Consider the following 15,527-nt stretch of genomic DNA (forward strand, 5'->3'; position numbering starts at 1 on the left):
TGGGGGAATAGCATAATGGTTATGCAAAGAGACTTTCATGCCTGAGGCTCTCAAGTCCCAGGTTCAATCTCCCACACCGCCATAAACCAGAGCTGAGCAGTGCTCTGGTAAAAAAAAGAGAGAGAGATTCATTAGTGATAAAGACAGTTCAAGTTCAAGTGACTTTCTTCAAAGCCTTCCCCAAAGATTGACTAGCTTCCTTAATTATGAGCCACTTCCCAATGAGGAGAAGTGAGCAACTTGAATCAGTCTAAAGTGCCAAGAGGTAGGATGTCACCCTTCTCCCTCAGTCCCCTATGCCTGTGTCACCCCTTCCCCATGCACCAGCCTGTCATTAGGAGATAATCAAGCATTTTGTTTATTTTCTATTACCAGAGCATTGCTCAGCTCTGGCTTATGGTGGAGTGTGGGATTGAACCTGGGACTTTGGAGCCTCAGGCATGAGTGTCTCTTTGCATAACCATTATGCTATCTACCCCTTCCCTAAGTTATTTATTATTTTTAAAATTTCTTTATTTGGTGACTAATGGTTTACAATTAACAGTAAAATACAATAGTTTGTACATACATTTCACATAACAATACAACCCCCACTAAGTCCTCCTTTGCCATCATGTTTCAGGACCCGAACCCTCCCCCCACCCGAGTCTTTTACTTTGGTGTAATACACCAACTCCAGTCCAAGTTCTGCTTAGAGTTTTCCCTTCTGACATGTTTTTCAACTTCTGTTTATGAGTGAGATCATTCCATTTTCATCCTTTTGTTTCTGATTTATCTCACTTAAAATGATATTTTCAAGATTTATCCAAGATGGGGTAAATAAGGAGAATTCACCATGAACCTGAGACTTTGGAGCCTCAGGAATTAGAGTCTCTTTGCATAAACATTATGCTATCTAACCCTGTTCACATTTCTCAGTTTTCCACATAGCTGTTCAAACTCCCTCTAGGTCCTCCTCTGTCATCATGTTCCAGGACCTGAATCCTACCACCACCCCACCCACCCCAGAGTCCTTTACTTTGGTGCAATACACCAGACCTGAGCCAAGTGCTTTGTGTTTATTGTTTAACTTTTTTTTTTTTGTAACTGGATTTGTTTCATTTAAGATGCCTTTAAAATTTAGATGGAAAAGAGTTCTGCCAATATTTTCTTCAAAGTATTTGATAGTTTCTGGTTTAACATCCAAGGGGTATTGAAATCCCCTACTACTACTGTGTTGCTGTTATATATTGCTGTAGCTCTTTCAGTAGATGTTTGTTGTATTTAGATGGCCTCTCCTTGGGTGTGTAGATGTTGATATTTGTTAAGTCCTCTTGATTGACTGATCTTCTAAGCATTAAATAATGTCCATCCCTATCTTTTTAAATTTTATTTAAGTTCTATTGTGTCAGATATGAAACTAGCTGTTCCTGCTCTTTTTTGTGGTCCATTGGCTAGTATGATAGTTTTCCATCCTTTCAGTTTGAGTCTGTGTTTGTCTTGTTGAATTAAGTGGGATTCCTGCAGACAACATATGGTTGTGTTGTGTTTTCTGATCCATCTTCCTACTCTGTGCCTTTTAATAGGTGAATTCAGGCCATTGACATTGGTTGATATCATAGAATGAAGATATGTTAATGTCATTATTGTAGATTGTTAGTGTTCTAATATATGGCATGTTTATGGTGATATGATTGTTTATAGGAGAACTTTCAGAACTTCTTTCAAGGCAGGCTTGGTGATAGTTGATTCCTTCAACTATTGCTTGTCTGAGGAGGTTTTTTTGCCTCCATATAGTCTAAATGACAGTGTAGCAGGATACAGTAGTCTTGGTTGAAAACCTTTTTCATTGAGAGCTCGATAGATACCTTGCCATTCTCTTCTGGCCTGTAGTGTTTGTGTGGAGAAGTCTACTGCTAATCTTATGGGTTTTCCTCTGTAGGTGACTCTTTGTTTTTCTATTGCAGCCTTAAGAATCCTCTCTTTATCTTTACTTCTTTTGATTCTAAATATGATGTGTTTTTGGTGTCTTTAAGTCTGGGTTAATTCTGTTTGGGACCCTTTGGGCTTCTCGAACCTTTATGTCTTTTATCTTGTCTCAACTGGGGAAGTTCTCATCTATTATGTCCTGTAGAATGCTTTCTTCCCCTCCCTCTCTTTCTTCCTCTCACAAACCAATAATGCATATGTTACTTCTTTTGAAGTCATCCCCTATGTCTCTGTTGTTGTTTTCAGTAACTCTTAAGTTCTTTTTGAGATCTCTTACTTCTTTCTTAGTTTTCTCTAATTCATCCTCAATTTTTCTAATTCTGTTTTTTACATCATTTATTCTATTCTCTCCTCCTCTCTGTTGTTTTTTGTAGCTCAGCTATTTTGTTACCCTGTTCTGATACTGTATTAGCTTGTTCAGCTAGTTGTTCTCTTAGCTATTTCAATTTTCAGCTCTCTAATCACCTCCAAATACTTGGTGTTTTCTTTCAGAGTTTCATTGCTGTTGCTCCATTTCTGATATTACTTTAAAACTCTTTCCTCACTCCTGTGACTAATGTCTCAATTAGTGTTTGGATCTTGTCCTCATTCTTAGGTACTTCTACCTTTGGGGGAGTTTTATCTGGGCCTTTATCTTGGTTCATTTCTCCAATGTTTCTTCTTGGTTTAACTATTATATATGGTGTGTTATGAGGTCCCTCTCTCATTACTAATCAATCCACTTATCACATATGTCTGGGTTGACTTGTGTCTAAGTACTTAAAGAGTTCAAAGTTGTGGAAATTAATAGTTGTTTCAATGTCTCAGTCCTTGAGGTGAAGGACAGTGGCTGTTAAACCCTCTTTTTTATCTTCCCTGTAGGCTATGGGAACCTGTGGGCTTTTTAAATTATTATTATTTTACTTTTATTTATTTATTTATAAAAAGGAAACATTGACAAAAACCACAGGATAAGAGGGGTACAACTCCACACAATTTCCACCACCAGCACTCCATATCTCATCCCCTCCCTTGATAGCTTTCCTATTCTTTATCTTTCTGGGAGTATGGACCCAAGGTCATTGTGGGATGCAGAAGGTTGAAGGTCTGGCTTCTGTAATTGCTTCCCTGATGAACATGGGCTTTAACAGGTCGATTCATACTCCCAGCCAGCCTCTCTCTTTCCCTAGTGGGGTAAGGTTCTGGGGAATTGGAGCTCCAGAACACATTGGTGGGGTTGTCTGTAGTTCAGATGAAGAGTTGGGGGGGGGGGTTCTATTTTGTAACTAAATAATAGGCACATTTTAGTTATATTACAAACTGTGGCTATACTAGTTTGGTTTTTTGTTTTATTCCATGAGCCTGAAATCTGATATGCAGGTGGATCCTAGTTATTGTCTGAGGAGATGATGTCATGGCTGGAAAAAGGACCAGAAAACTGGATTAGGGAAGAGAGTAGCTCCCAAAAAGTTGTATAAATATTGTTGTATAAAAGTTGTATAAATATTGTTGACTGTAAACCTCATTGATTTGATCTGATCTGGGGCCCATATTCAGCTTATGGAGCGAGCTATGTGACCTCTGCATCCCTGCAGATCCAAGATCACTTTCTGTGGTCATCAGTAGGAATGTTCCATGCTGCCCCAATATCAGAATCCATCTTCCTCAAGTGTAGCATAGATATGTTGTCCAGTTTCCCTTCATAGGATATAACATTCTTTTAAAAAAATTATTTATTTACTTATTTTCCCTTTTGTATGTAGCCCTTGCTTTTTTGTTGTTGTTGTTGTTATTGCTATTGTTGTTGTCATCATTGTTGGATAGGACAGAGAGAAATGGAGAGAGGAGGGAAGACAGGGGGGAGAGAAAGATAGACACATGCAGACCTGCTTCACCACTTGTGAACCAACTCCCCTGCAGGTGGGGAGCCAGGGGCTTGAACCAGGATCCTTCCGTTGGTCATTGTGCTTCGCACCATGTGTGCTTAACTCACTGTGTTACCAGCCAACTCCCAGAACATTCTTTACAGATCCAAGTTGAGGGCAAGGTCCTGTGGGGGCCTGCCTGTGGGCTTTTTAACTATTAGTAAATTTTTCACTCCTAATCTAGAGATAAAACTGGTTGGGAGAGAGATAGCTCAGTAGTTATGCAAAGAGACTCCAATGCTCCAAGGATCTAAAGCCCCAGGCCCAATTCAGCTTCTCTGACAACGGTCAGAACCAAGAAGGGAAGCAGTCCTTAGCCCTGTGTTTCTAAACAAATCCTGTTTGTACTCCGTGGGTTCTAGGGAAATTATTCAATGTGTCTGCAAATCCATTAGGAGAACAGTGTGGAAAGGCTGCCACTATACAGCCCCATTTCCAGACCACTGGGAGTATATGTCTTCTCCTGAGTTGCCCAATCAGGTCTCTGCCATCATTGCCACTACAGGGCCTCCCTGCTACTGCTCCAGCCTCCAGGGACAGGAGCAATGGAGACTCACAATTGCATTTGGTGAGCCTTCAGGGGATCCTCTCCTCCCATCAGCAGTTTATTTGTTAATAAAACTCAGACCAGAGGTGGTGCCTCAACTAGTTACCAGTTGCTCTCAAGTAGATATGGGCTATCAGCCCCAGGAATCTCTCTTTAGGCCCAAGAGCCACACATGTTTGCACTCACCCATGACTTGGTGGGTTCCTGAAGTATTCTGAGTCTTGTCTTGTGTTCTCAGGTGATCTTTATTACTCTTCAAGTTATTTATTTTTAATGTTTTCTTTTTTATCTTTATTTATTTACTGGATAGAGACAGCCAGAAACTGAGAGGGAAGAGGATGATAGAAGTGGAGAGAGACAAACACCTGCAACACTACTTCACCACTCTCAAAGTTTTCCCTATGTAGGTGGGGACTAGGAACTTGAACCTGGGTCCTTGTGCATTGTAACACGTGTGCTCAACCAGGTATACCACCACCCACCTATCAGTAGTTATAATAGAGAGTAATAGTATGGATCATTTCACTCTGCCTTAGCTTTCTAGACGCCCTTGAAGAACTTGCCCTGCAGAAAGAAATTATTATCTTTGGTACTTATACCTTACACCAGACTCAATGCCTTTTAAGCCTCTTTGAGGGATAAAGGCATAGTGTATATGAGATACAGATCACTTTGGTGGCCAAGTCTAGAAGGAGCAAGGTTCAGCACAGAGACTTGATTAAACTCATTTCTTGACCCTGTTCTTTCCCTGATAGTGTAATGTGGATTCAGCCAGTAGCGGTGCACCTTGCATCATACTTTGTGCTCCATCCTCTTTCCCATTTAGACAGAAATAAACTCAGGAATGAGCTTTCTATGTAATGTGACTTCATCGTGCATAATTGTTGGAGTGAAAAACCTGCTGGTTGCATATCTTCACAATGCCAGTGATTACAGTGATTAAATCAATCAAGCCCAATTTCATAATCATCTGATGTATAATCTCTCAACTCGGCAGGGCCCCAAGACATGGCAACCCAGCTGTCTGATATAGGAATCAAAATGAATATCAAACAAAACACTTTAGGTTAGGCTTAGGTAATTTTATAAACTTAATGCTACATTAATAAGGATGATGAAACTCAATATAACTCCACGGAAATCTGTTTTGTTATTTCCCCTGCGGCGACTTCAGTAGTTCAAGTACAAAAAAATATTCCCACTTCCCTAAGAAATTGCCTCACTGAGTGTTTTATTCCCAGAAAGAATCATTCAGTCAACTGCATGTACACCTTAATTATATTATTACTATTATATAAGGAGCTTTGCAAGATGTGTTAGCTCTAGTCCTGCAGAGATCTTGATGGCAGCCTGTCTATCTGGCTTTATGTACTGGTTGATGCAGTTGAGATATTGAATATTGAAAACAAAGAAAATCACAGATGGAAAGCATGGCTTACAACCTCTGCTTCTGCTCTGTAGCTAGAAAAAAACTGGATCAAAGCCAAAAGAGGCAGAAGAAAGATTACACACTCCTTTTTGTGCTTTTCATTCAATCCCATTGTTTCTCCACATGAAGCGATCATTGGTTTCCTGCTGCAGTTAATTTTATACAAATTTCAAAGTATTCCATTCATTTCATTGAAATCATCAGAAATCCTATGAATTTCTAAGGTTTGAAAGCCATATAAAATAGAAGCAAATAATTTTGAAATGTACGGTAGGATAGGATTGAGACCCTTGCGGTAGATGTTTGACTTCTAGATCTAAGTAGCAGTTATAACAATATTTGCCTTACAATAATGCATTAGATACTGTTATTTTTGCATACACTTATTTATAGTTTATTTTATAAGACCCTTTTTAAAATATTTATTTATTTACTTTTGTTGCCATTGTTTTATTGTTGTAGTTATTATTGTTATTGATGTTGTCATTGTTGGATAGGACAGAGAGAAATGGAGAAAGGAGGGGAAGACAGAGAGGGGGAGAGAAAGATAGACACCTGCAGACCTGCTTCACTGCCTGTGAAGTGACTCCTCTGCAGGTAGGAAGCCAGGGGCTCAAACTGGGATGCTTACGCCGGTCCTTGCGCTTTGCAACATGTGCGTTTATCCCACTGTGCTACCGCCAGATTCCCTAATAAGACCTTTTTGAGATCATTGATTTGCTAATAGCTTGTAAAAAATCCTCACCATCTTGGTCCCAGGTTTAGACCTTAGCACTACCATAAGTACACCAATCTCTCTCTCTCTCTCTCCCTCTCTCTCCTATTTCTCTCACTAAGTAATATAAAACCAAATAAAATATTTTAAAAAATCTCTTCACCATCTTAACTAGACCAAATGGCCTAGAAACTTCTCCCTTTAAAGTATGTAAAATAATGTTCCTGAAAGATATTCCTGTCTAATCACAAGACCTGTGAATACTTTTGTTACACTGTAAGGGAAAATTATAAGTGTAGATAGAAATAATGGTGCTAATCAATACACTATGAAATGGAACAGATTACAGGCTGGGTGGCAGCACACCTGGTTGAGCAAACATGTTATACTGTGCAAGGACCTGGGTTCAATCCCCCAGTCCCCACCTGCAGGGGGAAAGCTTTGCCAGTGGTGAAGTAGAGCTGCAGGTCTTTCTGTCTCTCTCCCTCTCTATCACTCCTTGCCATCTTGATTTCTGGCTGTCTCTATCCAACAAATAAATAAAGGTAATTTCTTTAAAACTTAAAAAATAAAAGAAATAAAGAAGTAGAAAACATTATTCTGGCTTATTTGAAGGGTCTCAATAGACTTACAAAGTGTTCTTAAAAGTGGAAGACACCAAGGAGCTAGTTATGGGGTAAATACCCATGAGAAAGATTCCATCAGCCTGTTGACCTTTAAGAATGAAGGTCCCTGCAGGGGTAGATAGCATAATGGTTATGCAAATAAAGTTTCGTGCCTGAGGCTCCAAAGTACACAGTTCAATCCCCTGCACCTCCATAAACTATGAACCAGGGCTAAGAAGTGTTCTGGTTTAAAAAAAGAAGAGGAGGAGGAGGAGGAAGGAACATCTAAAAGCCAGGGAATACAAGCATTGTAGACATACTGTAGAACCTGGCAAAGAGAAAGTAATTTTTAAAAATATGTATTTATTTATTTATTTTTTGTTGCCCTTGTTTTATTACTGTAGTTATTATTATTGTTGTTATTGATGTCATTGTCGTTAGATAGGACAGAGAGAAATGGAGAAAAGAGGGGAAGACAGAGATGGGGGAGAGAAATAGACACCTGCAGACCTGCTTCACTGCCTGTGAAGTGACTCCCTTGCAGGTGGGGAGCCAGGGACTCAAACCAGGATCCTAGAGCCGGTCCTTGTACTCTGTAGTACCTGCACTTAACCCGCTGCGCTACCGCCCGACTACCAGAAAAGTAATTGTTACAAGGACCTCACAAACAGCCCAGTGTGATCTATTTCAGACTGCTGACCTCTGGAAAGTGATGACTTTGTACAGTTTTAAGCCACTACATTTATAGTAATTAGTTACAGTAACCATAGGAAACAATACACACTTCTCCTTGATAGTTAGCTATGCTTACTATATCTTAACAGGAGAGCAAGAACCAGAACTTTACTCTGGCACACAAAAAACTGGGGATCAAACTTAGGACCTCACGCTTTAAGTCTAACACTAGCCACTATGCTACATCCTAAACTACAGACTTCCTGTTATTTTTGTTCTTAAAAAACAAGTCTTCCGGCTTCAGCAGGCAGTTTGCTGCTGCTGGTAATGTGTGTGTGGGGGGGAGTGAAGGTTATACATGTACAATCCCACTGCTCCCAAAACAACTCCTTTGTTATTCTTGTTATTTGATATTGAGAGAGAAAGAGTAGGAGACAGCACAGAATCACTCCACCACCAGTCCCTTGTCTTCTGTAATGAAAATGTACCAAAGGGTTTCCAATCTGCTAGAATTATTTGACTAGTCTCTACTTACTTATTCATGAAATAGTGAATTTAAACCAACATATTCGATGTGAAAACATCTTTCATTAAAAATACAAATATTTTCTTTAAAAATGTTTCTGATTTCTTTATTGTATTCATTTTTTAAATTTATATATGTTATTAACTTTCCAAAAAAAATCACTGGTAGATAGTTCACCTGACAGAGCGGACATTTTACCTTGCACCAGGACCTAGGTTCAAGCCTCCAACCACTACATGGGAACACCATTCACAAGCAGGAACAGTGTTGTAGTGTCTCTCCTTCTCTTTCTTTCTTTCTCTCTTAAAAAAAAAAAAAGTCTGTAAAGTGAACTTTGGTGGTAGGTATGGTGTGGAACTACACCCTGTAACTTTACAATCTTTTAACCCGTGGTTAATCACAAATAAAATATGGCGAGAAAAAGTGAATGGGGAGTGAATAAAGTCCTGGAAAAGCCCGGGCTACAAATAAAATAGGATAGCATTAAAAACTTTAAAAAGGAAAATCAGCTTCCCATAATTTCATCACCAAGGAGAAAAAAATAATTAAATAGCAGAGAAAACCCAGGCCCTGCCTACAGTTTAGAAGGAGATCTTCCCTAGCCCAACTGCAGTCCATACAAAGTTTAAATCTCAAGGGAGGTGATCGTAATAAAGGAGTAAGGTGGAAAGAACCCAGCACCCTCACTCTCTTACTTATCTTTGTGATGATGACACAGTTCTGCATTTTGAGTGTAATAGTGGTTACAGGAATTAAACATCTGATAAAATGGCTTAAAACTTCACATACACACTGTACAAATGTCAATTTCCTCTTGTTGGTACTGTGCTATACTTATGCAAAGCATCATTGAGCAAAACTGGGTTAAAAAAATCTATATAACTTCTGTACTATTTTTGTAACTCCTTATGAATCTATCATTATTTCAAAACAAAGAAAAGGAGATACATAGATATGTATGGTATAAGAATTTTCAGCTACAGTTGAATACTGTGCCTAAGGAGGATGTGTACACACACACATTCCCACACATGCAAAACACACATACATACACTTTTACGCACACACACACACACACACTTTTTAAAAAATGTATTTATTTATAAAATGGAAACAATGACAAGACCATAGGATAAGAGGGATACAACTCCTACCACTAGAGCTCCATATCCAATCCCTCTCCTAATTATCACTGGTCATCTCCATCAGAAACAACATAATGGACCACTCTGGGAGTACCCATAGGACCTTGCCTTCAGTGTGGATCAACAATGGTAGAGAATGTTCTATCCTCCGAAGGGGGATTGGATAACATACTCTATCCAATGGAAGAACATGGGTTCTGAAATTGGTGCAACTGGGACTGTTCCTACTGATGACCACAGAATGCAAGTTCGGACCTACAGGGATATAGAGGTCACCCATATCTGTTGTCTTGACAACAGAGTACTTACATATTAATATGTACATATTGTCATTTACATATGAAGGTATACATATGTACATTTTTAATAAATGGTGATCAATATTCTATTTTATTTTACATTTGTAACAATGACTTTTTGGGAGATGTGAGGTGGTACTGAATTTTTTAATCTTTTTCCTTTTTTTCACTCTTCTTTTTCTTCTGTTTAGACTTCTTCCTTCTTTTCAGACTAAAATTTTAATGAAAAGAATGATCCTTGGCACTTTTAAACATTGTATTTTTCAGAAGTTATTCAGCATAGAGTATATTTGCTGATTTTAACCTTTGTGGTAGATGTTTAGAAGTGAAATGAAGAACATAGTGTTCTCACCTTTCCAGAGCCCCACCCCACTATGGAAAGATAGAAGCAGGCTTGAGGTATGGATAGACCTGTCAATGCCCATGTCCAACAGAGAAGCAATTACCTAGGCCAGACCTTCTACCTTCTGCACGCCATAAAGAATTTTGGTCTGTACTCCCAAAGGGGGAGAAATGTTAGGGGTAGATGACCAGAGAGCTCTAAACTCCAATTCCATCAGGACCCAGAGAGAGAAGAGGAAAAGAGGATATTCATAAGTAGTAATAGCCCTGTTGACATGTAATTCTGTAATACAAAAAGAAAGAGGGGGGGAGGAAGGAAGGAAGGAAGGAAGGAAGGAAGGAAGGAAGGAAGGAAGGAAGGAAGGGAAAGGAAAGGAAAGGAAAGGAAAGGAAGGAAGGAAGGAAGGAAGGAAGGAAGAAAGAAAGAGAGAGAGAGAGAAACTCCAGCTCTGGGGGCCCAGACAGTAGCACAGCAGGTTAAGCATACATGGTGCAAAGAGCAAGGACCAGATGAATGATCCAGGCTCCCCACCTGCAGGCAGGTCACCTCACCGGCAGTGAAGCAGGTCTTCCTCCCTTTGTCTGTCTGCCCCTCCTCTCTTGATTTCTCTCTGTTCTAACAACAGCAATGGCAATAAGGGCCTCAAAATGGGGAAAATGGCCTCCAGGAGCAGTGGATTTGTAGTGCAGGTACTGAGCCACAGCAATAACCTTGGAAGCAAAAAAACAAAAACAACAACAACAACAACAACAAAAAACTCCACCTCTGAGTGATGGCAAGAAAGCTCACCAGAATAGTCTGCCTGCTTTGTCACATATGCCAGCCCTGGTTCAAGCTGGGTCCCTACCATATGGAAATTTCAGTGCTATGGTATCTTTCCCTTTCCCTCTGTCTCTGTCTCCCTCTCTGTGAAAAAGTTGACCCAAAGCAGTGAAATCCCATAGAACAGGCTCTTTTCTCATTGGACATCTATAGTCAATTGGAAACAAGTGGGTTTACTCAGGGAGAAAGGTCAGCAGTTAATAGAGCAATCTATCCCACCTTCACAAGGCCACCCTCCAATTACTAAACACCACACCTGAATGGGTCTTTCTAGGTTCTGTAATAAGCTTCCCAGGTTTTGTTTTGAGAAAATACTGGAATAAAGCAGAATTAGCACACTAATCATATTAACTCCAAAGCCACTTGGTCTAGGTTAAATTTGTTCCCGTAAAAAAAAAAAAAATGACAAGCAAATACTCAGTAGATCAAATTGTCACTATATTTAGAATAGGACTATTTAAAATGTAGTTAGTTAAATTAAAATGAGACCACACTAAAAATAGGGTGGACCTATACTCCAGTATGACTGGTACTCTAAGAAGCAAACACAGAAACACAGGAAGAGTGCCATGTAAAAGCACTTTGTTAATTTCTAGACTCCAAAATTATGAGAGAAAAAAAAAAATGTTGGTTGTTGAAACCACCCAGCTTCTAATATATTGCTATGGTAGTCCCAGGAAAGTAATATACTACCTCATACTCAAGAATGAAAGTTCATTCTGTGTCTCATCCTCTTTTTGTTATTAGTAATTTACTATTGATTTATAAAATTATGAGATAACAGGGGTATAAGTCCACACCATTCCCACGACCAGAATTCTGTGTCTCCATTCTCCTCTGTTAGAAACTGAAGTAGTTCTCCCAAGGTTACAGATATGGGCTGATATATATATCCTTTTAAAATTTTTTGTTATATTTATTTATTTATTGGATAGAGACAGCCAGAAATTCAGAGGGAAGAGATAAAGAGAGAGTGACCTAGTGATAGAGACAGAGAGACAAAGAGAAAAGACACCTTCAAAACTGCTTCACCACTTGAAAAGTTTCCCCTCTGCAGGTGGGGACCAAGGGTTTGAACTTGGGTCCTTGAGCATTGTAACATGTGCACTCAACTGGGTACATCACAACCTGGACCCTTCCTTTTTTTTTTTTTTCCTATGGTCTTGCATTCTCTTCCTTTTTAAGTCACACCTACACTAATTGCTACTTCCAAACATTCTTCCTTTTTATCCTCTTCTCTCTCTCTCTCCCTGAGTGGCAGAATAGTCCTGATGGAACTGGAGTTCAGAGCTTTTTGGTCATCTTCCCCTAACATTTCTCCCCTTCTGAGGGAGAAAATTTTTTTTTTGGATACAGAAGGTTGGAGTTCTGGCTTCTGTAATTGCTTCTCCACCGAACATGAGCATTGGCAGGTCTATCCATACTCCCAGGCTATTTCTATCTTTCCCTATTGGAGTAGGGCTCTAGAGAGGTGAGACTTCAAGACACATTGGTAAGGTCATTTGTCATGGAAGTCAGGAAGAAATCTGTAATTTGGTGGGTGAAAGACACTAAGATATAAAGCAACACAAAACAGTAAAATTAAACAGTTAAATAGGAACCAGAGAGAAGGATTACAGCCGATAAGAATAGGGATCTTAGGGTGGAAAGAAGCTAGAAAGCCTATTTTCAGTATATTCCAAGGGGCCCATAACTTTAATAATTTTTGTTTGAGCTTGATAACTAACATGCAGTTGGACTGAAAATATTGTCTGAGATGAAGTAGTCAGAACTGAGAATAGGGCTAGAAATCTGAATTAGGAGCAGAGAATTGCAGCTAATAGCAGTGGCTTAGGCAGAGCCATGATGTTTCTGATCTTGGGCCTCACTCGGAATCTGGACTCTGAAGAAATTAAAGGGAAGATGTGTGAGGATATGATCTCCATACGGAACTTTCTCATCTACGTGGCCTTGCTGCAATGCACTCCCTTTATCTTAAACATATTGGGCAGCTTGTGAAGATTGCTCACCACATATGAATGCCTAACGTGAAGAGCCTGGTTACAGTTTCTATTCCTACCTGCACATGGATAGGCCCAGCAGGATTTAAGAGACTTTGAATAGATATAAGATTTTTACTTTTTTTTAAAAAAAATTTATATTTATTTATTTTCCCTTTGTTGCCCTTGTTTTATTTTTTATTGTTATTGTTGTTTACAAGAGTAGTTTATTTACTTTTTTTTTTTTTTTAACCAGAGCACTGATCAGCTCTGGTTTATGGTGGTGCGGGGATTTGAACCTGTGACTTCAGAGCCTCAGGCATGACAGTCTGTTTGCATAACCATTATGCTATCTACCCCGCCCCCTTGTTGTTGTTATTGATGTCTACCTTGTTTAGAACAGAGAGAAACGAAGAAAGAAGGGGAAGACAGAGGGGGAGAGAAAGATAGACACTGGCAGACCTGCATCACGGCATGTGAAGTGATGCCCCTGCAGGTGGGGAGCCAGGGGCTTGAACCCAATCCTTAGCACCAAGTGCACTTAAACCGCAGCGCTACTGCCCAACTCCCAATTTTTTACTTTTAAGAACAAGTCTAGCATCTGGCCTCCATAGGTAAAACAAAACTACTTGGGAAAAGAAGTTTTGTTATAGTATGCCCTTATGCCTGTGATATTCAGCCTCCATAGATGTTGGAGTCATAACTGCAAATCCCATTTTCTAACACGTATTAATTATAAAGGAATGATGTCTGCAATGATACTGTCTTATCAATCATTTCTGTTCACCTTTGTACTTCTGTCACAGTATGTTAAAATTACTTACGTTTTTATGGAAGCCAGCACACACCGACAATGATCTTAAAGCACAGGACCATTAGTCTATATTTTTAATAAACATATCACTTAAAACTGACAAAAAATATGAATTAGGGTAGAAAGTAGCTCCCAAATTTAAAGAAATTTTATAAATACAATTAACTGTTTATCACATCAATCTGACCCAGGGGCCATGTATACCCACATTTAGCACAGGAGCCTGTGTAACCTCCAAATCCCTGTCAATCTGAGATCACAGTCCATAGTCACAGCTGGGAACACTCAATGCTGCATTCATTTCAGAACCAGTCGTCCTTGAGTGGCAGAATAGACTGACCCAGCCTCTCTTCAGAGGGTAGGGCAGTTTCTACCATTGTTGCTTTAAATATATATATATATATTAGTGTTTTATAAAATTACAAAATAACAGAGGTACAACTCTGCACTTTTCCCACCACCAGTGTCTGAAACCCCAGTCCCTCTATTGTAAGTTCGGGTTCTCTCTCTCTCTCTCTTTTTTCCTTATTGACACATGGGTAAACTTTCTCAATTCCCTATTTTTTAAACAGATTTAAAAATATTTTTTATCTTTATTTATTTGTTGGATAGAGACTGTCATAAATTGAAAGGGAAGAGGGTGTTAGGGAGAGAGACAGAGAGATAGATACCTGCTGCACTGCTTTACCACTTGTGAAGCTTTCCCCTTGCAGGTGGGGACTGGAAGCTCGAACCTCAGTTCTTGTGCACTGTAACGTGCACTCAACCAGGTGTGCCAACACCTGGCCCCCAACTCCCCCATTTTAATGTTGTTTTATACTTGTTGTCATTTGTTTGTTTACTACTTAGTTTACTGAGCTCTTCATATATATATGAAGTATACATATATTCTTTTTTATTTCTTTATTGGGGAACTAATGTTTTACATGCAACAGTAAATACAATAGTTTGTACATGCATAACATTTCCCAGTTTTCCATATAACAATACAACCCCCATTAGGTCCTCTGTCATCCTTTTTGGATCCGTATTCTCCCTACTCACCCACCCCAGAGTCTTTTACTTTGGTGTGATACACCAATTCCAGTTCAGGTTCTATTTGTGCTTTCTCTTCTGATCTTGTTTTCAACTTCTGCCTGAGAGTGAGATCATCCCATATTCATCCTTCTCTTTCTGACTTATTTCACTTAACATGAATTTTTCAAGGTCCATTCAAGATCAGCTGAAAATGGTGGTCATAATTTTTTACAGCTATGTAGTATTGTGTATATATACCACAACTTGTTCAGCCACTCATCTGTTGTTGGACATCTGGGTTGCTTCCAGTTTTTGGCTATTACAAATTGTGCTGCTAAGAACATACATGTACACAGATCTTTGTGGATGGATGTGTTGGGTTCCTTAGGATATATCCCCAGGAGACAAATTACAGGATCATAGGGTAGGTCCATTTCTAGCCTTCTGAGAGTTCTCCAGACTGTTCTCCACAGAGATTGGACCAATTTACATTCCCACCAGCAGTGCAGGAGGGTTCCTTTAACCCCACAACCTCCCCAGCATTTGTTTCTGTTACCTTTTCTGATGTATGACATTCTCACAGGAGTGAAGTGGTATCTCATTGTTGTCTTTATTTGCATTTCTCTGATAATCAAAGACGTGGAGCATTTTTTTCATGTGTTTCTTTGCCTTTTGGGTCTCTTCTGTGGTGACTATTCTATGTCCTCCTCCCATTTTTGGATGGGGTTATTTGTTGTCT

General features: G+C 39.3%; 2 protein-coding genes across 2 annotated transcripts in view; both read left to right on the top strand.

Annotated features, from left to right (window-relative positions):
• The window catches only part of RIPOR2 (RHO family interacting cell polarization regulator 2), a 275,401-nt gene that overhangs the window by 73,208 nt on the left and 186,666 nt on the right, over positions 1-15,527 (top strand). The gene's annotated exons all lie outside the window — the stretch shown is intronic.
• LOC132538268 (mitochondrial import receptor subunit TOM5 homolog) lies at positions 12,770-13,287 on the top strand. The gene has a single exon (XM_060190885.1). It carries the CDS (start codon positions 12,821-12,823, stop codon positions 12,974-12,976), a length of 156 nt encoding a protein of 51 aa, XP_060046868.1. The 5' UTR covers positions 12,770-12,820; the 3' UTR covers positions 12,977-13,287.

The sequence above is a fragment of the Erinaceus europaeus genome, chromosome 4, assembly GCF_950295315.1.
Source record: "Erinaceus europaeus chromosome 4, mEriEur2.1, whole genome shotgun sequence".
NCBI classification, from domain to species: domain Eukaryota; kingdom Metazoa; phylum Chordata; class Mammalia; order Eulipotyphla; family Erinaceidae; genus Erinaceus; species Erinaceus europaeus.